The following is a 20418-nucleotide window of genomic DNA, read 5'->3' as shown; positions in this document are numbered from 1 at the left end:
TCAGGATGTTAAGTACCCCACTTCCTGTCCATTGCATGCCAGCAGGAGCCACCCCCCCCCCCCCCCCAACCCTGCCCCCCCAACCCCTCCACCCCACCCCGGCCCATCACTGTGACTAACAGAACTGCCTCCAAACCTCTCCAAAAGCCCCTTGGAGGCAGAGTTGTCCCAAGTGAAATCCAAGGAGCTAGACTCTCAGGCCTCTGCCCACCCAGCCCTACCCTTGTCCCTTCTGGGGAACTTCAGAGGATCCACTGTGGTCCTCCCCCCGCCTCAGTGGAGGAGGCCTGAGGTTCTGCTGAGGTGCCTGTGATGAACAGTAAATCTGCTGAAATCAAGTAAAGACAGTGAAACCACTGCATGCAGACTGAAAGCCACATCAGTAATAAAGGGGATATTTTGATCTCCAGTTACTTGATTCTATATCCATCTCTCAGTTCATCCTGAGCTCATATGAAGATGAGATTCAGGACTTTGGGGTGTCCTAGAACACACCTTGGGTACCCTGTGATTAGCAGCCATTAGGGCTCTCTCTAACCTCCTCCTCCTCCCAGCAGCTAAAATGGGCCCATTCACCTCCCACTGACCACCGTCCCTCCCACAGGAAAAGATTTTCATGGCTCAAGGATTCATATGGTCACTCTTCTTATTTACAAAATCAGTAAACACACGCATGATTCAGAGAGGTGATGAGCCCTCAGCAACCCTCTCCTTCGCCCTGGGCTTGGACCCCAGTCGTGTACTACAGCATCCAGCCAGTGGGAAAGGGATCCACCAGAGACTTTCTCTGTGTTTGTAACTTACAGACATGAGAGAATTGAGTAGGTGAATTCTGGGGGTCTGGACCAGGGTGGGTTGACAGGTAGGAAAGAAGGGACAGGAGCTAAGTGAGGGAGAGGATATACAATTTTATAAATAACTAGAAAAAAAATCTCAGCATTTCTTTTTTGGGGGGAAGGAGCACAGGCAGGAAAGCTAGAGGCATGTAGGGGCTTAAGTGGGAAGAGGAGAGATAGAGCTTGGGGCCAGAGTGGGTGAGAGATGATCTCTGAGCCTCGATTTGTCCCATCTCTAAAATGAACAGGTTGCCCTAGATGAACCCAGAGCAACTTGCTTGCTCTGACTTGCTAGGACTCTATAGGGTTCTAGGCCTGGGGGTTTTGGGACCAGAGCCCTAGGAATAGGAAGGGGTTGGCGGGCACCCCCAGAGAGGTGGTTGATGCCCAATCAGGCTATGTCTCATCCCCAGGCTGGTACTGGGGTTCTGTGGAGGTGAAATAGTCCTCAAGGAAGGACTGCAGGTACTCGAAGGTGGGTCTTTCCTCTGGGTCCAGACGCCAGGTTTGTTCCATGACCTCGTACAGGGATGCTGGGCAGCCTGGGGGGCACGGCATGTGGTAGCCATGCTCCACTTGTTCCAACACTTCGCGGTTATTCATGCCTGGAAGGTAGGGCTCCGTCAGTCAGAGGGCCTAGCCCCTCCTGAAGAAGCAACTAGGAAGAAGCTCTTCCCATGACTACCATTCCACCTCCCCATCCCCCAGCAAACCTGGGTAGGGGACTCGGCCCTTGGTGATGAGTTCAGTGAGTAGAATCCCAAAGGACCACACATCTGACTTGATAGTGAATCTGCAAAAGAGGGCAGCCTCAGGGGCTGTCCACTTGATGGGGAACTTGGTCCCTAGAGAGATTGAAGGAGAAGAGAAAGTTAGTGAGGAAATCCTTGGGAATAGCTAGATTAAGAGAATGCCATCTTTGGGAACGGTAACCCTAAGCACAGAGGTCTCTGGGCATAACAGGAAAGACCTGGTATCTAGCCAGAACTTGCTAAGAGTGTAGTATACTGCTGGGCACTTTGCAAACATTGTAATAATTCTCATCATAATTATAGCTAACACCTGTATAGCCTCTACCATGTGCCAGGCACTGTTTTAAGCAATTTACATGCAATAACTCATTTTAACCTTCAGGAAAACCCTGTGAGTTTTATTACTATTTTTTTGTTTTTACTATTATTATCCTTGTTGTGTAGAAGAAGAAAAGGTGGCACTAAGTAGTTAATAACTTGCCCAAATCATAACAACTTCCAAGTGGCTAAGATTCAGACCCAGGCATTCTGGCTACAGCGTTTTTGTTATTACACTCTATGGTCTTTCACTTGAGATTTATAGAGGTGCCTGGCACATAGGAGGTGCTTGATAAATATCTATTGTTTGAGTATTTTCATTGGGATTGTTCACTGAGAATCCCATTGTGAGAAAAGACAGCTCCCAGAGAGGTTAAGTGACTTGCCCAAGGCCACATGACTGGTAAGTGGAGGAGCTGGGTTTGAACCCAGAGTTGCCTTTTATATTATATCGGAGTAAGAGTGTCCTGGATGGTCTGGGAGGAGGCGGGGCCCCATGGTAGCCCCTTGGTGCACTGGGGAGCTCTTGGAAGGAGGGGTGAGACAGGGCACCTTGCTGGGGGTTGTACTCGTCATCCTCGATGAGTCGGGCCAGCCCAAAGTCAGCAATCTTGCACACCAGCCGCTCCCCGACGAGGATGTTGGCTGCCCTGAGGTCACGGTGAATATAGTTCATGCGCTCCATGTAGGCCATGCCCTCAGCAACCTGGGGGCAAAGGTACAGAGATGAGGACACCATATTTGTGTAAGTGATCATTTGAAAAATCCTATTTTTCAGACTGAGGCCCAAAGAGAGGGGCAGGGTCCTGCCTCAGGTCGCACAGATGGTCCAGGCGTTGGGGCTGCACTTCCAGGAGCAGGCTAGGTGCTGGAGGACCCAGGGGTTTGTGGAAGACGATAGGAGAGGCTCCGAGAGATAAAGGTGGCTGTCTCAGCTTACCTGTGCTGCCATGTCCACCAAGTGGGGCAGCTTCAAAACATGGCCCTCCCGGTCCTTGAGGAACTCCAGCAGGCTACCTGGGGAGAAGAACTCAGAAAATCAGGAGCAAGAAGCAGAGGGTGGGATGATTTGAGAGAATAGTACCCAAACATATGTATTACCATATGCAAAAGAGATAACCAGTGCGAGTTTGATGCAGGAAGCAGGGCACCCAAAGCTGGTGCTCTGCAATGACAGGTGGGGAGGGAGGCGGGAGGGACCTTCATAGTGGAGGGGACACATGTATCCCTATGGTCGATTCATACGGATGCATGGCAAAAACCATCACAGTATTGTAAAGTAATTATCCTCCAAATAAAATATGTTAATTAAAAAAAAAAAAGAAAAGCAGCAGTTAAGACCCTACTCCCAGCCTTGGGCGTGCCTTCTCTCACTTGGCCCCACCCCCTGTTCCCAGTCCTCTCACCCTAGATCCACGTCCCCTCAACCCCACACACACACCCACTCGAGATCCCGCCAGGTGCCTCAACCCCTCACGGATTTCGCCCAGACCGTATTCCCACCGACAACCCTATTCTGCCCAGATGTCTTGGACCTCCCCACAAGGCTCCGTCCCCGGGCACAGACCCCGCCCTGTCTAACTTGGCCCCCCCCCCAAATTTCCAGTGTTTTTGTTCTCATTCCGGGGCCCCTCACTTGGACTCTGCCCAGCGTTCCTCGTCCCTTCACAAATCGCCACCCCGGTTCCTCCCCCAGATGCACCCACCTTAAACTGGGACTCCCCCTGAAAACCCCGCCTTCCCAGACCCCGCCTCCTGACCCCACCCCTCACCGTGGCACATGAACTCGGTCACGATGTAGATGGGCTCCTCGGACACCACCGCGTACAGCTGCACCAGCTTGTCGTGGCGCAGCAGCTTCATGATCTGCGCCTCTGCCAGGAAGGCTTTCGGGGACATGGTGCCCGGCTTTAGCGTCTTCACCGCCACCTTGGTGCTGCCGTTCCACGTGCCTGTCGCGTGGAAAGGCTTGTCTGGACCAGCTCCCCGCCGCCCCCAGCCCTCGCCCCGGCCTCCGCCCGATCCCCCACACCACCACCCCACCCACAGCCCCTCCCCCGCTCTCGGGACCTCCGTACCCAGCCACACATCCCCAAAGCAGCCGGTGCCCAGTCGGCGCTCCAGCGTGATGGAGCTGCGGCTGATTTCCCAGGCGTCCTTGGCCAGGCCCAGCGTCTGCGGCTTCATGGTGGTGCAGGCCGCCGTGAGCAGATGGCACAGCCCATCGTTCACCTCTGGGCAGTGGGGCATTGGGAAGTTGAAGGTCAAAGGCCGGCCAGGATGCTCCACATATTCCTCATCCCCACCCCAGCCTCCAAGACCAGTTAAAAGGCACTAGGGCACAGCTGAGGGTCACAGGCCAGGGTAGAAGGCAACCCAACCCACTGAGTAGGTGAACATGTTGGTGCCCAGGGAAGGAGGTGGCACCGGAGGGAGAGATGATTCCTGTAAGGACTGACGGCCTTCCCATAAGAGGTGGCCTCCAGCTGGGCCTCCAAGGATAAGATGGGATTCTGACAGGTGGAAATGGACTTGGGAATTCCAGACAAAGGTGTGGACAGGAAGCCTTCACCCTTCCACACAGCTATGCTCGGCATAACCAACCAAAGCAAAAACCAGGGTTGGATGCTAAACTTCTCCTCCACCCTAGAGCCCATCCTCCGAGTCAAGTCCATTCAGTCTCCTACTCAGCTCAGACATTAGGGGAGCGCTCTCCAGCCATGCAGAGCTTCACGCCTCAGTTTCCTCTGGAAACTTACAGAGCAGTATCCTGGGCCAGGCGTCCAGACACTTGGGTTCTAGTTCCGGTCCAGGCACGATTGCTTTGGGAGCCCTTTCCCTTCCCTGGGCACCTCAGTCTCAGCCAATTGGTTCAGGAATCTCAAACGCACGCCAGCCTGAAGGGCGGCCCTCACCAAGGTAGTGCTGCACCAGCTCCTGCACGGAGTCAAACTGGGCCCTTGTTGTGATGTAGTAGCCACCGGTGTCCAGTTTGCGGATCTTGTAATGCTTCACATGATCGCCTCTGGTCTGGTCCCAATCCCGGATGGACAGGGAGTAGGCGCCTGTGGGCAAGGGTCACCTTTGGCTCTGCTTTCCTCCTCACCAGCCCCAGTCTGGAAGCCTGGGGAAGCCCAAAAGGCTGGGGACTCTGAAGTTGGATGGCCATACCCCTTGAACCCAGTCCCCATCTTAGCTCAGTCCCTCCAACCCTGTCCCAAGCCCCACCCCACTGCTCCTGAAAGTGAAGGGAAAGTGAAAGTTGCTCAGTCGTGTCCGACTCTTTGCAACCCCATGGACTATACAGGAATTCTCCAGGCTAGAATACAGGTGTGGGTAGCCTTTCCCTTCTCCGGGGGATCTTCCCAACCCAGGGATCGAACCCAGGTCTCCCGAATTGCAGGCAGATTCTTCACGAGTTGAGTCACAAGGGAAGACCACTGCTCCTAGCCCCACCCAAATGGCTAGGCTGCCCCCACTGGGTGGGCGGTGGCAGAGCCCTCACCTTTGGTGGTCTCGCTCTCTCTAATGAGGAAGGCCCCGCGGGAGTTCCCTGGGGAGAGCAGCTGCCTCTCAGCGTCCTTCCTCCCGATCTTTCCGAAGTACCACCTGTTGGGAAAGGCCAGCAAGAATCAGATACACCTGGCTCAACCCCCAACTCAGCCTCCCGGGAAAAGTCACCTCACTAGCCAAGATTCGATTTCCTCACCCAGGAAATGGGGATCACACACCTGCTTTGCAGCCTGACAAGGAGGATCACAGAGCAGGGACACAGAGCATGCCTGGCACACAGGAGGTGCCCAGTGAAGTTTAGCTTTCTCCTCTTCACTCTCCGGGTTTCTCTCTTATTCATTTATTTGGTGGCAAGGGATCTTCCTTTCGCTGGGAGGGCTTCTCCCTAGTTGGGGCTCACAGAATCTAGAGGGCAGGCTCAAGAGTTGCATGCATGGGCTTAGCTGCCCCCGTGGCACATGGGATCTCAGCTCCAGGACCAGGGGTTGAACCCCAGTCCCCTGCATTGGAAAGTGGATTCTTAATCACTGGGCCACTAGGGAAATCTCCTCTCTGAGTTTCTCTTGAATTAAAATTGCTAGACTTCATCAGGGAGTCACTACAGCTCCTTCCATAGGCTCATTTACAGATGAGGAACTTGAGGTTCAGAGAGGGGAACTGACCTGCCCACAATGCTAGCTGATGAGCTCTATCTAAAACCTTTGCCTCCCACCCTACTCCTTTACTCACCAACCCACGCAGTCACTCAGATTCCTCTCTCCACATACTCCTCAAACCCTTTCCTCATTTGGCATCCAGAACAACACCCTTTTCTGCTACTCTTCTTTCTTTTTTTTAACGCCCTTGGCCATTGAGCATGACTTGCAGGATCTTCGTTCCCTGCCCCAGGGATTGAACCCAGGCCAAGGCAGTGAAAGCGCTGAGTCCTAAGTACTGGACCACCAGGAAGTCCCCTTTTCCCTCTTTCCCTCCACTCTCTAAAGCCTGGATGTTGTTTTAAGTCTCAACTTCAACTCAGACCTCAAGCATTCCTGCTGTCTCTCGGATATACTTCCTGGGACTGAGCTGGAGCCTTGAACCAATGGTGAGATTACAGCGGGAGGAGAGCCAGAGTGACCAGAGGTGCCACAGAAGACTCAGGTGTCATTCGATCACTAAATTGGCTTGTGATCACCTTGGGCTGAATTAAAAGGAGCACGGTTTTCAAATTAAGGGAGGTGGCAGTCTCAGTGAACTCTGGGACGTCAAGCCACACCTGGTTACCAGGCACAGTCTGGGGAACAAGGAAAGGCATTGGCGAGTAGTGTCCAGGAGGGCAGGCAGGGTGGGGAAAGGAGAAGCTGTGTAGACAGATCACATTTTTCAATGCTCTGCCCCCTCCTCACACCTTGACATTAGCTACTTCCTTAATCATTGACATAACAATAATAGCACCTATTCTGTGTCAGGCTCTGCTGTCTTACATGTGTGTATTCATTTCATTCTTATAACAATATTGTGAAATAAGTACTGTTATTAACCCCCATTAGACAGATGAGGAAATTGAAATACCTAGTGGTTAAGCAACTTACCCAGCTACACGGCTGTTAAGCTGTGCTGCCAGAATAGGAACCCAAGCTGTCTGCTCTCGGGCCTGCACTCTTAACCACGACAGCGCTCTTAACCACGACGCTGCACGGAGCGCCTCTCAGAGCTTCACAGCACTGCCTCTGAGATGTGGACCCCCAGATCTCTCACCTGCCTCATCACCTCCTCTCCTCCAAGAAGCCTCCCATCACCCTCTCCAGATGAAGGCCTCCTGCCATTTGAGCTCTGGAGCCTGTCCACTGGCCTCTGCTCAGGGACACCTCTCCCCCACCGACCAGCCTGCATCTGCCTCCTCTCCATCCCACCAGCCCCTACATGGGGCCACACTTCTTTCCCCAAAGGAAACCATTCTAAGTTCTATCTCACCACCAACGTTCTGCTGTATCTCTCACCTTCCTTCACTTGAAAAAGCCCTTCACACTTGGGTCTCTGCTTCCTCACCTCCCACTCCCTCCCAGGCTCTGTTGTCTGGCCTCCACCCTCACTTCACGTGGAGGGATGTCTCACCAAGGTCAACCCTGTTGCCAAATCCAGTGGCGGCTTCTGACATTCCCTCTCTTGTTTCCTGAAACCTCCCTCTGTCTTCTCGGTTGTTCTGACTTGGCCTGGCCTGGTCTGCCAACAGCTCCTGCTCCCTCACGCCCGGCTTTTTCCAGAGTTGGGTCCTAGGACCAGTCTCTTTCATTTTCTTCCTTCACACCTCTGTGCAGCTCTGATGATTCTTTCTACTCTGAAGAGTCCTGAATTTCCACCCCAGCCCAGGCGTGACCTCTGCAAGAGCCACAGCCAACAAACTAAGGAATCTCAGTACTAGTTAGAAAAGGATGCCCCTTCATCTGGGCTAATGCAGGCGCAAGGCTTAGCATGGGCTGGGCAGCTCTCATGCAAAGCACACCTAATCTAACTGCTGACTTAATTGTGGGTGTTCCTCTCCATGAATTCAACCTCACAAGCCCCTTCTCATGTATCTGTACCTGTTCCTGGGTTCCCCACTTTGGCAAACAGCACCTACTCGGCTCTACAAGAAGCCTGTGGGTCACTTTGGATCCTTCTCACTTCCCACAGCCCAGCAGCAAATCAGTCACCAAGTCCTGGTGACTCCCACTCTGCAGTCTCTCCAATCTCTACTTTTCCTATATATGGATGTATATGTGAAGCTAGATTAAAAACTGTGAGCCTCAGTTTCCTCATCCTTAAAATGGGATAATAATAGTATCCATAGAGAATTAAATGAATCAAGGTATGTAAAGTACCTGTCGCAGTATCTCAATTTCATCAGGGTGTTAAAAAATGATATTTCTCTGATTACTTAACAGAATTAATTCTAAGTAATGTCTCCTATGTGTTTAGCACTTCACAGTGTTTTAAAAACTCATACACAGTTGTTATCGCTGAGAGAATATATGTCTATATATGGCTTCCTTAGTGGTTCAGTTGGGAAAGAATCTGCCTGCAATGCAGGAGACCCGAGTTCAGTCCCTGGGTTGAAGGAAATGGCAACCCACTCCAGTACTCTTGCCTGGAGAATTCCATGGACAGAGGAGCTGGGCAGGCTACAGTCCACAGGATTGCCCAAGAGTTGGACACGACTATGTGACTAACTTTTACTTTCATAAATATATAACACTTAGCAAATGTAGCCAGACTAGCTGGGTTCAAATACCAGCTCCACGTACTTACTAGCCATGTGAACTTGGGCAGGATATTTAATTTCTCTCTGCCTCAGTTTCCTCATTTGTAAACCAGTATAGTATTAGTTGGGCTTCTCTGGTGGCTCAGAGGCTAAAGCGTCTGCCTGCAATGCGGGAGACCTGGGTTCAATCCCTGGGTCGGAAAGATCCTCTGGAGAAGGAAATGGCAACCCACTCCAGTATTCTTGCCTGGAGAATCCCATGGATGGATAAGCCTGGTGGGCTACAAAGAGTCGACTTTGTTAGTACACAGAAGGCACTCTGAATAGTGCTCAGAATATGGTGCGTGCTGGATAATATTACCTACTATTAGTATCATCTCTCTTATCTTCTCGTATCCTCACGATGACCTTACTGGATTATAGATAAGGAGACCGGCTCAAAGTGTAGCTGCGACTTGCTCAAGAGTGGCTTGAATCTGGACTCCAGAGCCCTGCCCTTAAGGCGTCCCCCTATTTTACTCACTCTTCAGCCTGGATGGAGTCCACAGGGGCCACGTAGTTGCTGGGAATGTAGCCAGTGTGTCCGGAGCTGAGGGACCGAGCCTCCCACCAGTCACCCTCGCTGGAGACACAGAACAGAGGGTTTTGTTGGCAACCTAGCCCCTGGGGCACCATGGGGCCAGGCAGGGTCACATTCAAAGATCAGGCAAACACTGGCCCTGCCAACCCCTCACCCGGCACATACCACCCCCAGGGCTTTTGCCTGTTTTGCCCCCAGCCACTGCAGCTGCCCTGGGAGCTTTTCCCCGCAGAAGGAGAGTGTGTGGGGACATCTGGGCCTCCTGGCGTTCTTTTCTGGCACCTCAGCTGGGCTGGGGTTTGGGCAGGCAGTGAACAGCTAACTAGGTCACTTCCCCATTAAAAACCCCTCCAATGGCTACATTTCCTTCTTGATAAAATCCAGACTCCTCAAGATGGCTTAAAAAGCCCTGCAGACACTGTTCCCACCCAGTCCTCCAGGATCTGTTCCGCACTTCAGACTTTATGACCCTCCTAATCTGAACCACTTGGTGGTTTCCAGAAGTCATCATGTAGTTTCATTCTAACTCTCTTCCTTTTTTGTCACCTCTTCTTTCAATGTCTCTTCGTTTTTCTGGTCTCAGCTTAGAAATCATCTCCTCCAGAAAGCCTACCCTGATCACTAGTACCCTAGAGGCTGTGATTGGTGTTCTTTCCGTGCGCATAGTTCCTCAGGCTTCCCCTACATAGTAGCAGTTACCCAGAGATTGTTATTGTCCTGTCTCTTTCTCCAGTTAGACTGGCATTTCCCGAGGACAAAGACCAGTAAGATTCTTCTCTGGGTCCTGAGCCGGGGGGGCCTGATCACTTACGTGTTGTTCAGGATGTGGAACTTCTCGCCCTTGGTGAAGGTGAGATCATCCTCCGTTCGGGCCTCATAGTCATAAAGGGCGATGAACATGGTCACCCCAATCCCTGCAGAGTCAGGGTTACTCATCAGAGGGCTCCCGGAGGCTGCACCCCCAGAGTCCTGTTCCTCAGACAGGCTCTCTGCCTTTCCACTGCGGCAGTGCCCTGGAGCTCAAAGGTCTTTGGAATCCAGTGGATTTCTGATTTGGACCCTATGGATTGAGGACAGACACCATCGAGCTCATCCCTCCTCCCCTGGGGGCTCCCTGTGAGTCCCTTCTGCTCTCCCCCACCATGCAGACATCCCACTGGTAACTGTCTTCAGAGTCCTTTCATCAGACGGGGAACAGAGCTCTGTCTGCCCCTCAGATGGGAGTTTCTGAGGGTAGGGCTGGACAGGCTCCCTCAGACTGCGCTAAAAGCAGGGCTGTGTCTCCCAAGTCATCCTGGAGGTTCTGAAGGACAAGGCCAAGTCTCTTCTCCCCTGAGGTCCTGTGAGGGTCCAGTCAGTGCTTGCCTCCAGCCCCCTGGCCTCACCTGAGATGCCCCGGATGGTGCCCGCATCGAGGAAGGCGGGGCTGGCGGGCTGAGGGGAGAAGCTGTTGTAGTTGGGGATGTGGGAAAAGGAAGATGCAGGCCGGCTCTGAGTAGGGTCGGGGCCGTAGCGGTCTGCAGCCCCATAGTTCTTGAAGTCCCCTTCCAGACCATCATCCTCTTTGGCCCCCGGCTCCAACTTCTTGCAGAACACACAGCCCATGCCAGGTGCCCTGCTACAGAAGGGGGGCATGGTTCACTCAGGGGTCCACGTGAGACATATAGTGTGCAGAGGCGTGCAGCTGCCTCACTCAGGCCTGGCGGGGGGAGTTATCCCTAAGTGAGGGATAAAGGGGGGCAGGGTCTCCATTCTGTCCTCCCCCACAGCTGCTTTAGTGTTTCTGGAGAGTATATATCTCCTCCACAGGACTGGTTTTCTGTTTCAAGATGTTTCTGTGTTTATGTACATGTTTTTGCCTCCTATTGCTTCAGTGTGTTGGGTTTCTATGACCCCCCCTCAGAGTGCGTGCGTGTGTGTGTGTGTGTGTGTGTCTTTCATGTGTCTCTTAGTATTTGTGACTTTGCTCGTGGGTGCGTGTCTTTGTGTGTATCTAGGCAGCTCTTTGTGAATGTCTATGTCTGTGTGTATGTGAGTGTGTTCTTGTATGAAACGTCTCTGTGTGCTCATGTCTGTTGGAAAGTGTCCATACGCAGGCGTTTCTGTGTCAGCATGTATGTGTGTGTCTCTGTGTTTGCAGGTGTGTGTGAGTGAATGCGTCTGTGTGTCATGACCGTGCATGCAGCCCTGTGTGGGAGTATTTGTGCCTGCCTGCGTGTATCTCTGTGTGCAGGTCTGCGTCAGTCCGTGTGGGTATGTGCATGTCTGTGCATGTGCGCATGTCTGTGTGCCAATGCGTGTTTATGTGTGAGTGTGTGTGAGGCCTGTGTGCCTGCACCTGGAGAGTCCCTGCAGAGGGGGATCAAGGCCATTTCCTGTCGTGGGTCCAGCCTCTGGCCTTTCAAGCTGCCTCACTCTCGCTCCCCCATCTGTTACCTAGCAACAGGGCCCTTGTAGGAGGAAGGGGCTGTGAGGAATTGTGGGGCCCAGAAAGGCCACCGCCACCCCATTTCCTGACCCGGGGAGCCCTCAGCCCCCACTCACCCCTCAGGCCCCTACTCCTGCGTCAGAAGGGCTGTGGCATGGTCCTCAGGAGGGGCCGGAGACCTGAGGGCTGGACAGAGGACACAGAAGATGAAGTCCCTGCCAGGCTTCTGGCGGCCAGATGCCCACACGCGTCCTCTCCAGGGAAGCCAGGGGCCTGGGCTCTGCCCCGACAGGACTCCTCCTTCCTTTTCCTCCTGGCCTCCATGGCTCACTTAATCATCCACCCTCACACAAGACCCACCACCCACACCAGCCCTCTCACACTCATCTCCACCTGACACATCAGCACACGAGCAGCACACACAGCGGCACAGTCACCCGCGGCACTCACAGCACACCCCTGCCAAGCAGGCTCAGCAGCACCAGCACACAGCGACACAACCAACTCACACGAGCCCAAGCTCGCGGCACGGCAACGTGCACACACGCACGTGCACACAGGTTGCCCACTCAGGCTCACAGACTCGCACACTCATCTAAGCACATCTCGGGGTTAGACCCAGGTCTCTAACAGGATTTCTATCAGCCCTGTTCAGTTCCCTCTAGGCCTCTGGTCACTGTCTCCTAAAACCAAGCCCTCCCTCTGAGCTCTGCCTTGGCACCCCTCCCTGGTCTGGGTAAACCCCAGCAGTCCCAGGACTACATTGAATAGTCGAGGGAAGATGGACACCTACCTCCAGAGCCACCTACCTCCAGAGCTTGTTCCACACCACGGAAAGGCCCAGGTCAGAAGTCAGGACCACCAGGTCCCTTGGGAAGCCCCCAAGGGAGCCAAGGCTTTCCCGGTAGCTGTGTCTTCTGAGTGACAAGGCAAGCAGGTCATTGAGCAAGGGCTTTCCACACCCTGCCAGAAACTCTGCCATTGCAACACTCAGAGAGGAACTGCCGGGGAAAGGGCTCGACTTCCTCAGATGTGAGCTCTGCTGCTGCTGCTGCTAAGTCACTTCAGTTGTGTCTGACTCGGCAGCCCACCAGGCTGGGATTCTCCAGGCAAGAACACTGGAGTGGGTTGCCATTTCCTTCTCCAATGCATGAAAGTGAAAAGTGAAAGTGAAGTCACTCAGTCGTGTCCGACTCTTAGCGACACCATGGACTGCAGCCTACCAGGCTCCTCCGTCCATGGGATTTTCCAGGCAAGAGTACTGGAGTGGGGTGCCATTGCCTTCTCCGGATGTGAGCTCTAGGGTGGGGCCAACCCGGTGTGCCTTCATTTCTCCCAGAGGACCCTCAGGACAGGTGTCCCGCCTCGCCTTTCTCGACTCCTGAGTCTGGTTCCCTTCTCCTCTCTATGGGTCCTGCCCACCTGTCCAGCCTGCACCACTCACCTCTTCCAGGAAACCTTCCTGGATCACTGGGTCTAGCTGCTTGGCTGATGGCTCTGTCACACCAGTGCCTTGTGATCCCCGCTTTAGACCCGCCAGCCTGTCTCATGCTCCGCTGCAACCATTCTCCCGTGTATGTGTAGGGGGTGACACCCATGTGGTGAATTATGAGGCGGGCTGTGGTTTGAGCTTGAAAATAGCCCCTGTTCACCAAGCCATTGCCGAGATCTTCACCTCAGGACCTTAAGACCCCTCCCCTGGGGTGAAGCCACTGTCTGAAGGGCTACAAGGGCTACAGGGCTGGTTAGGCTCAGGGAGAGAATAGACGCAGAGGTGGAGGAGGGGCATCTTGAGCCAAGGGAGGGGATTTCAGGCACCCAGGGGACAGATGGGGGTAAGAGGAAAACACAACCTACAGGGTGAGAATGGAGGTCTTCTCACAGGAAGACACACGCACATCTCAGACGGCACACAGCCCTCCCAGCACACTGACACCCCGTCCCCTCAGCTACACAACAGTGCCTCACATGGACTCTCTCTGAGCTCCTCTGTACAAATTCACAGACATAGACATCTATGAATAGACACTCACCTTCAGCCTTCACCCATCTATACACACACACACACACAGCCTCTCCCATTATAGCCTTCCCCTGTGTCAGTCACTGCATTAAACACTTTATACATATTACCTCATTTTATCCTCACAACAACTCGACAAGGTTAAGGATTATGATTAATGCTAAGGCACCCAAGGCACAGAGTGGTTTAGAAACTTGCCCAAGGCCACACAGATGAGGTATCCTGGCGCTTGGTTCCAGAATCTGAACCACTTCTCTCCATTGCCTGGTCACAGACACAGAGGCTTCCAGCCATTCCTTCAAGCACACACTGGTATACTGAGCCCCCACCGGGAAACCCAGAGATATATGTAGTCCTCCCCTCCCCCAGTCACAGATCCACACAGAGCTCCTCTCGATAAGTTTCAAACTTATACGATCTCTTGAGTTCCCACTTAGACATGATGCTGCCACTTCCAACAATACGCAGGTACCTGTTACCCCCATCTTTAAAAGTCAGCTTAAGGGGATCCCCTAATTCTGCAAGCCTGGAATTGGGAGGGGGTTTAGAGACCCTCCGAGAAGGAGGCAGAGGGAGAGCCCTGGCAAGGTTGATGGTGTGGGCGGTGGGGGGGGGGGGGGGGGGGCAGGGGTGAGGGTGTGCTGGTACACTGACTCTTAAAAGAAACGGGGGAATAAAAAGGCCCAGATTTGTAGCATTTGCTGATTTCCATGGTGTAAATATTCCCACCATGGCCGATTTCAAGTTACTGAAGTGACTTGCTGAACGCTGGGCTGGAAAAAGATTTGCAGAATCAGCTCCCCAGGGCCGGTACTAGGTAGCTGGCTCCAGCATACCGCTGCCGGAAAGCAACAAAGAGACAAACAGAGACTGAAATGAGAGGCAGCGAGACGAAGACAGACAGAGACTGAGAAAGAGAGGGTTTGAGACAGAGAGAACTAAAAGAGGCAAAGACAGACAAAAGAGAAAGGGAACACGGAGGGGCCTCTCTGCTCAGCATCTGCATGGAAACAGCCCCCAGGAATCTTTGTCTTCCACTAGCTCTCAACTCAGCTACAAGCCACCAATGCCTAGGAGCATAATTTGACTTCCAGAAGTCTGGGGAAGCGGGTGGAAAGGTAAATAACTATTAGTTTTAAAACGTTAAAGTATTAAACACCTACTCTGTGCCTGGGGCTTCCCTGGTGGCTCAGACAGTAAAGACCTGCAATTCGAGAGACCTGGGTTCCATTCCTGGGTTGGGAAGATTCCCCTGGAGAAGGGAATGGCCACCCACTACAGTATTCTGGCCTGGACAATTCCATGGACAGAGGAGCCTGGCAGGCTACAGTCCATGGGACTGTAAAGAGCCAGACACAACTGAACAACTTTCACTTCTCTTCACTTCACGTCACTCTGTGCCTGGCACAGTGCCAAGCAAGTCCCATGATTGATCTCATTTAGTGACCCTATGAGGTAGGTTTTATTATTACCCCTATTTTACAGATAAGGAAACCGAGTCACAAAAGTGTTAAATAACTTCCCAAAGATTATCTACACAGTGAATAAGGGGAAGCTAAAACACAACCCCAAGCAATTTGGCTCCAAAGTCCATCTTAAGCACTGCTTATTTTGAAGTCCTCGTGAAAGCAATACAGTTATGTACCTTCATGAGCCCCCACAGAGTGCCAAGCCCTGTGCTACACACCCTGAATCCTCCTTACAGCCCAGTGAGGGGGAAGTGACCTGCCCAGGGTCTCTGAGCAACCACCGATTTTCAATAGCCCTTAGAATCTGAATCCAAGTCTCTTTTCTCAGGGCTGATATAGGTTGCCTGCTTACAAAGGGAGTGGCTCAGAGACCCTCCACAAGTGTTCTGGTCACTGCAGGGACTTGAGTCTGTTAATAAACAGGCCTCTTGGATATCTGGTTGACAGGAGTTGGCTTCCAAAGTCTGATCTGGGTCAAGATCAGGTTGTGGATGTCAGAACTGAGGTCCAATCCTGGACCATGGTGTTCCCACCTTCAGCATCTCTCCCTCTGTGTGGCCCTCCCAAGTTTTGGGGCCTTGATTGAATGACATCAGCCTTCTGAGCATCTGTTTTTGCATCTGTATCTTCCGTGCAGTTGTTAGGAAGGCTCTTGGCCACTGTGGTTAAGGGAGGCTGAGAATCACAAGCAGCAAAGCTAGAAGGGCCCCCAGGGATGATTTATCAGTCTACCTCTTTCTTGTGTGGAGAGGGGAAGTGAGTTGCTGGAGGTCAAACAGCCAGACCTGGGATTCAAAGCCAGGACTATTAATTCAAGTACAGAGTTCTGTTCCCAGCTGTGCTCTCCAAAGCCTGAGCAGGGGGGTCATGTTCTCCCTGATTGGTGAATGTCATATTTCCTACCAGTCCCCGGACAACTGCTCATACCACCCCTGCCATATATATGGCAGCTGGCCATAAAGCGGAGAAACTGCCCGCCTCCCACCCCTCCTCCTGGACACAGGAGCCCCAGATGCACCCATCCTTTCTTCGGTCTATGCTTCCCAACACCACATCAGGGCTTTGATGTAGACACAGGATGTCCTGTTCCCCCCTGATTTCTGCCAAGTATCTGTGGGATCTGGAAACTGATTTCGGCTCAAATTCTACCTGACTTGAGACATTGGGCAGGTCGCTTCACTTCTCGCTGAGCTGCAGTTTCTTCGCCTGTTAATAGGAATCTCAATCCCTGCCTCCTGGGGTTGCTCCTGAGCCTCAATTGTGGTCAAGCCCCTGAGAGCACCCGGGGCACTGTAGTTGCTAGGTGAACTTTCACTTCTGGCCCCTTCCCTTGAGGAAGCCCCCTCCAAGGCCGAGGAAGGAGAAGTGACGAGGCAGAGAAGAAAGAGAAGTGCTCAGGGTGAGGTGGGAGGGCTGAGCCAGCCCAGCCGCCTGGGGGATTTCACCAAAAGGGAACTGGGACTGAACAGGGGCAGGAAACCACCATCCAGCAAGAGTTCCGGCTTCTCCTCAGGGCTTCAGGCTGGCCTGGTGGGCAGGCCTGAGTCTCAGGCTCGCCGCACCCCATCCCTCACCAAGGCCTGACCCTCTGATGAAGGCTTCCATTCCTCACTGAGACCTTCCACCCCTCCTTGGCTCCAGTGCCCTTCCTGAGCCTCCATCTCCCTCACTGAGGCCTTCATCTCTCATAGAACCTCCAACCATCTCACATCACTCAGGCCTATCACCCCCACCCCTAACACCCAGGGGCTAAGAAGACATAGCCAGCTCTGATTCTATCACTTTGGTAAAGCCAGTGTGTGGGGGTGAGGGAGGGGCCACACTAGCTTTCCCCTCCACAGGGTCCTCACCGTGTCAGCTGAATTTTCTCTACTTCTTGTGGGTATAAGTGTTTTCTCATCGGTTGCTGAAAACCTACCCGCTAGCCTCTAAAACAGAGATCTTGAGAGACTTGAGATTCTTGGGGGATGGAAAGCCATGAGCTGGTCCAGGGGGAACTGAAGGAGTAGGAGTCTGAATTTCACAGCACGCCCAGACAGGAAGTCCCTTCCCCAGGTCCAGTCAGAAGCCAGCCTGGTTGACTCTGTGCAGGAAGGGCTCTGGGTCCTCTTTCCCCAGCCCCGGGGTCCCCCTACCCATCCTCCCAAGGTCTGGCCACTTCCTTTGCCACATCAGCCCCAGGTGGCTGCAGAGAACACCCAAACACCCACACACATGCTCACATGCTCAAGCTCATTCACTCAAAGCCCAAACCATACTCACAAACACTCTCCACCCTCACTTACAGCTTCACACCCACTGGAAAGCAAGAACCAGCCACACAGCCCAGGAAACCCATATGTTCTTTCACCACTGACCGCCCCCCCCCCCCCCAACCCGGCTTCCCTCTCCTCTCCAGAGGGCAATGGAATTTGGTAGGGATGAGGAGGGAATGTAGGCTTCAGTTCTGTCTACATCCGTCACCACATCAGGGACAGGATGCCCGGCTTCTGGGTCCCTACTGCTGACCTGTCAGTTATTCACTCCCGAACCTCCATCTTCCCATCTGAGAAGTGGGAACAGAGCCTTGGTCTCCCACCACCACACTCACAGATGGAACGATATCAAAAGACTCAGGGATCACTGGTTTCAATAAAATGAAGTTTCAGGACTTCCCTGGCAGTCCGGAGGTTAAGGCTCCACGCTTCCAATGCAGGAGGCATGGGTTTGATCCTTGGTTGGGGAACTAAGATCCCATGTGCCATGCAGCATGACCAAACATTTTTTTTTTTTTAATAAAACAATTTTAAAAAAGAAAATAAAGTTTCAATAAAATGCATATTCTTGCACGTTGCATTATTTGGAATTGAGAAGAGCAAAACTTGCTGACAAACCAGTGTTTATATCATAAACACACACACACAAATCACCAAAAAAATAAATAAGGGGAAGGGTCAAGGACAGTCTCAAACTGGCTGACTTTCCCAGTGTGGGGCCTCAACAGACTCACAAATATTTATTTTATAAGAAGTCACCTGTGTTTTGGTCCCTGGAGGCCCTGTCAGGCTTTCTGGTCCAGCTCTATGCTTATGAGAAACTGAAGAGGCTACCCCCAGGACACCGGGTGGGGTGGGGGTGGGGGAAACAGCTTAGTCTATCCGAATCCCACGACTGGGGATAAGCTGGGGGATGGAAGCTGGGTAGGGGCAGGGATAATTTCCTACACAATGCAAATGAGGAAATTAAGGCCCAGAGAGGCCGCATAATTTGCCTAAAGCCACACAGCAAACCAGCTTCCAGTCTGGCTAAAACCCTGAGACTGCAGATCCCCCACGGCCCCGATCCCTGAACACTTGCACATCCTCGCCTTACTCCTCGGCCCCGCAGCTCGCCCCGAACTAAGGACTCAAAATGGGGGTGGGGGAGGAGACCACGGAGGGCAGCGCAGGCGTTGAGCCCCGAGGCAGCCCAGAGCTGGGCTAAGTCCCTCCGCCCTCTTGTTACCATGGAGACAGCCCCTCCCGGCAATCGCGGTCAAAGGCAGGATTTCCGTCGGGGCGGCCAGCAATTCCCGGATCCCGAGAGGAACGTGGACCGAGATCACCGCTGCGGGAGGGGAGGGGGCACCCAGAGAGGCCCATCCCTGCCGAGGGCGGGGACTTCCCCAGGAAACCAGGACCCACGCCTCCTGCGCGTTGCAGGAGTCCCCTCGCCAGCCCGGACCCGCCCACCTGTGCCGGGCTGGAGCTTCTAGGGGGGCGCTTGTGACAGCCTCCCCTCCCCTCCCGGCCGCTGGCCTCACCCCACCTCCGACTTCTGCCGATTCCGGATAGAGGGGCTTCCTGGACCCTCGGGATTGCGACCCACATTCCGCGTCCTCCAGAAACGGTTTTCCTTGACTCCTTTTTGGCAGACCCCTCCCCGCCCGCCTAAAAGTCTTTCCTCTCTTCCAGACCCCTCAGCTTCTCCCCAGATTCTCACTTTCAAGGTCTCTTAGTTTCTCAACCCAGACCCTTTTGAGGATCCCCTCAGTTTTCCTCTTCCGACTCAGCCCTTTCCCAGCTTCGTCTTTGCAGGTTCCCACCAGGTCTTTTTTGGGGGAGCCCTTTTAGTCTACTTTCCGGGCCTTCCCTCAGCCCTCTCCCCAGACTGTATCAGCTTTTCACTTTCCAGAGTTCCTCCGTTTTCCTTCTTATGTCCTTTGCGGGGTGAGGACCCTTTGGCCTTCAACGCCGTCAGCTCCCCTCCCCAGGTTTAGGGCTTCCTCTCCGCACCCCACGTCCCCCTTTCTTCCCAGCCACGAAGGGACTGGGGGCGGGGCACCGCCGGCCCTTCCAGCTCCCCCGACGGCTCCTACCTGGTCCCAGGCGAGACCGCTTCTGACTGACCCCGGGGTTAGCCGGCCGGGGCTCCCAGCAGCCACGAGTGCCGACAGGGGTGGGGGCGAGCAAACGGGGGTGCTGCCCGCCTCTGACCGCGGGCCCCTCTGGTCAGGGAGGAGGAAGCCGCCTCGGACTTCTCTTATTGCAGCCGCGGCGGCGCGCGGTGGCGGTGGCGACGGGGAGAATTTGCAGTCACGCCCCAGCCCCAAGCCAGCTGCCCGGCGGCAGCGGGGAGGGGCCCTCACATCCCAGGCCCTCCCGCCCCCGCTTCCCACCTCCCCCCGAGTTACCGCTGCTCGGTTTTCCCAGGCCTCCCCCCGCAACCCCGACCCCACCCCGGCTCCTCTCCCCAGATCTGAACCCTTAGCACAGACTTCCCCGAGACTCCCTTCAAAGGGTCAGATTCCTCACACCCAGAAGCACCTGCTCATTTAGAATTATTGCCTTTGAGGTTAAGAGGGGGCATTTCTCCATCACTGCTCTGCTCTCTGGCCTTTGCAACTGAGAAAACTCGAGGACCACACCGGGACAGGCCTTAACCCGAGTTCTCACAGCCAGTTGACCCAAGGCTGCTGTTACCAGAGCCACTTGGTCTCCAGTCACCATGCTCTGCCATCCTTGGAGACTGGGCACTGGAAAGGTTCTGGGACAGCGAGGAGCAGCAGAAGACCCTTCTCTGCTTTTCAGAGGAATCAGTCATTCCGCTACACTGAGCAAGCAGGAGGTTGTCAGCCTCCCCCACCCCACCCCCAACTTTTAGAAAAACTAAGTATAGCAATTTCTATCACAACAGTTCTAGCCTTTCCAACTAGTAGGGTTCGATGCCCCTCCCCTCAACCTGGGGTTCAGTTTCCACCACTGTTACTTCTTCAGCCTTCAGCCAGGACCACCAGAATCTCTCTTGTCAGGGGAGGATGA

At 53.7% G+C, this 20418-nt stretch overlaps 1 protein-coding gene across 14 annotated transcripts; it reads right to left on the bottom strand.

The window, feature by feature from the left end:
• Positions 1-628: 628 nt before the first annotated feature.
• On the bottom strand, positions 629-19610 carry FGR (FGR proto-oncogene, Src family tyrosine kinase). Of its 14 annotated transcripts, none has more exons than XM_042245097.1 (14): positions 19476-19610; positions 12457-12564; positions 11764-11833; positions 10605-10837; positions 10031-10133; positions 9163-9261; positions 5412-5515; positions 4822-4971; positions 3985-4140; positions 3679-3858; positions 2847-2923; positions 2459-2612; positions 1550-1681; positions 629-1441 (listed from the first exon to the last, which is right to left on the bottom strand). In XM_042245097.1, exons 4-14 carry the CDS (start codon positions 10822-10824, stop codon positions 1233-1235), a joined length of 1584 nt encoding a protein of 527 aa, XP_042101031.1. In that variant the 5' UTR covers positions 10825-10837; positions 11764-11833; positions 12457-12564; positions 19476-19610; the 3' UTR covers positions 629-1232. The 14 variants fall into 14 exon arrangements, with proteins under 14 accessions (XP_042101031.1, XP_042101032.1, XP_042101036.1 ...); XM_042245098.2 differs by lacking the exon at positions 19476-19610 and adding an exon at positions 13092-13219 and having other exon boundaries at positions 12441-12564; XM_042245102.2 differs by lacking the exon at positions 19476-19610 and adding an exon at positions 13092-13219 and having other exon boundaries at positions 10605-10834; positions 12441-12564.
• Between the last annotated feature and the right edge of the window lie 808 nt (positions 19611-20418).

Source organism: Ovis aries, chromosome 2 (genome assembly GCF_016772045.2).
Source record: "Ovis aries strain OAR_USU_Benz2616 breed Rambouillet chromosome 2, ARS-UI_Ramb_v3.0, whole genome shotgun sequence".
NCBI lineage: Eukaryota > Metazoa > Chordata > Mammalia > Artiodactyla > Bovidae > Ovis > Ovis aries.
The sequence above is the reverse complement of the archived record's forward strand: the minus strand, read 5'-3'. Positions and strand labels throughout refer to the sequence as shown.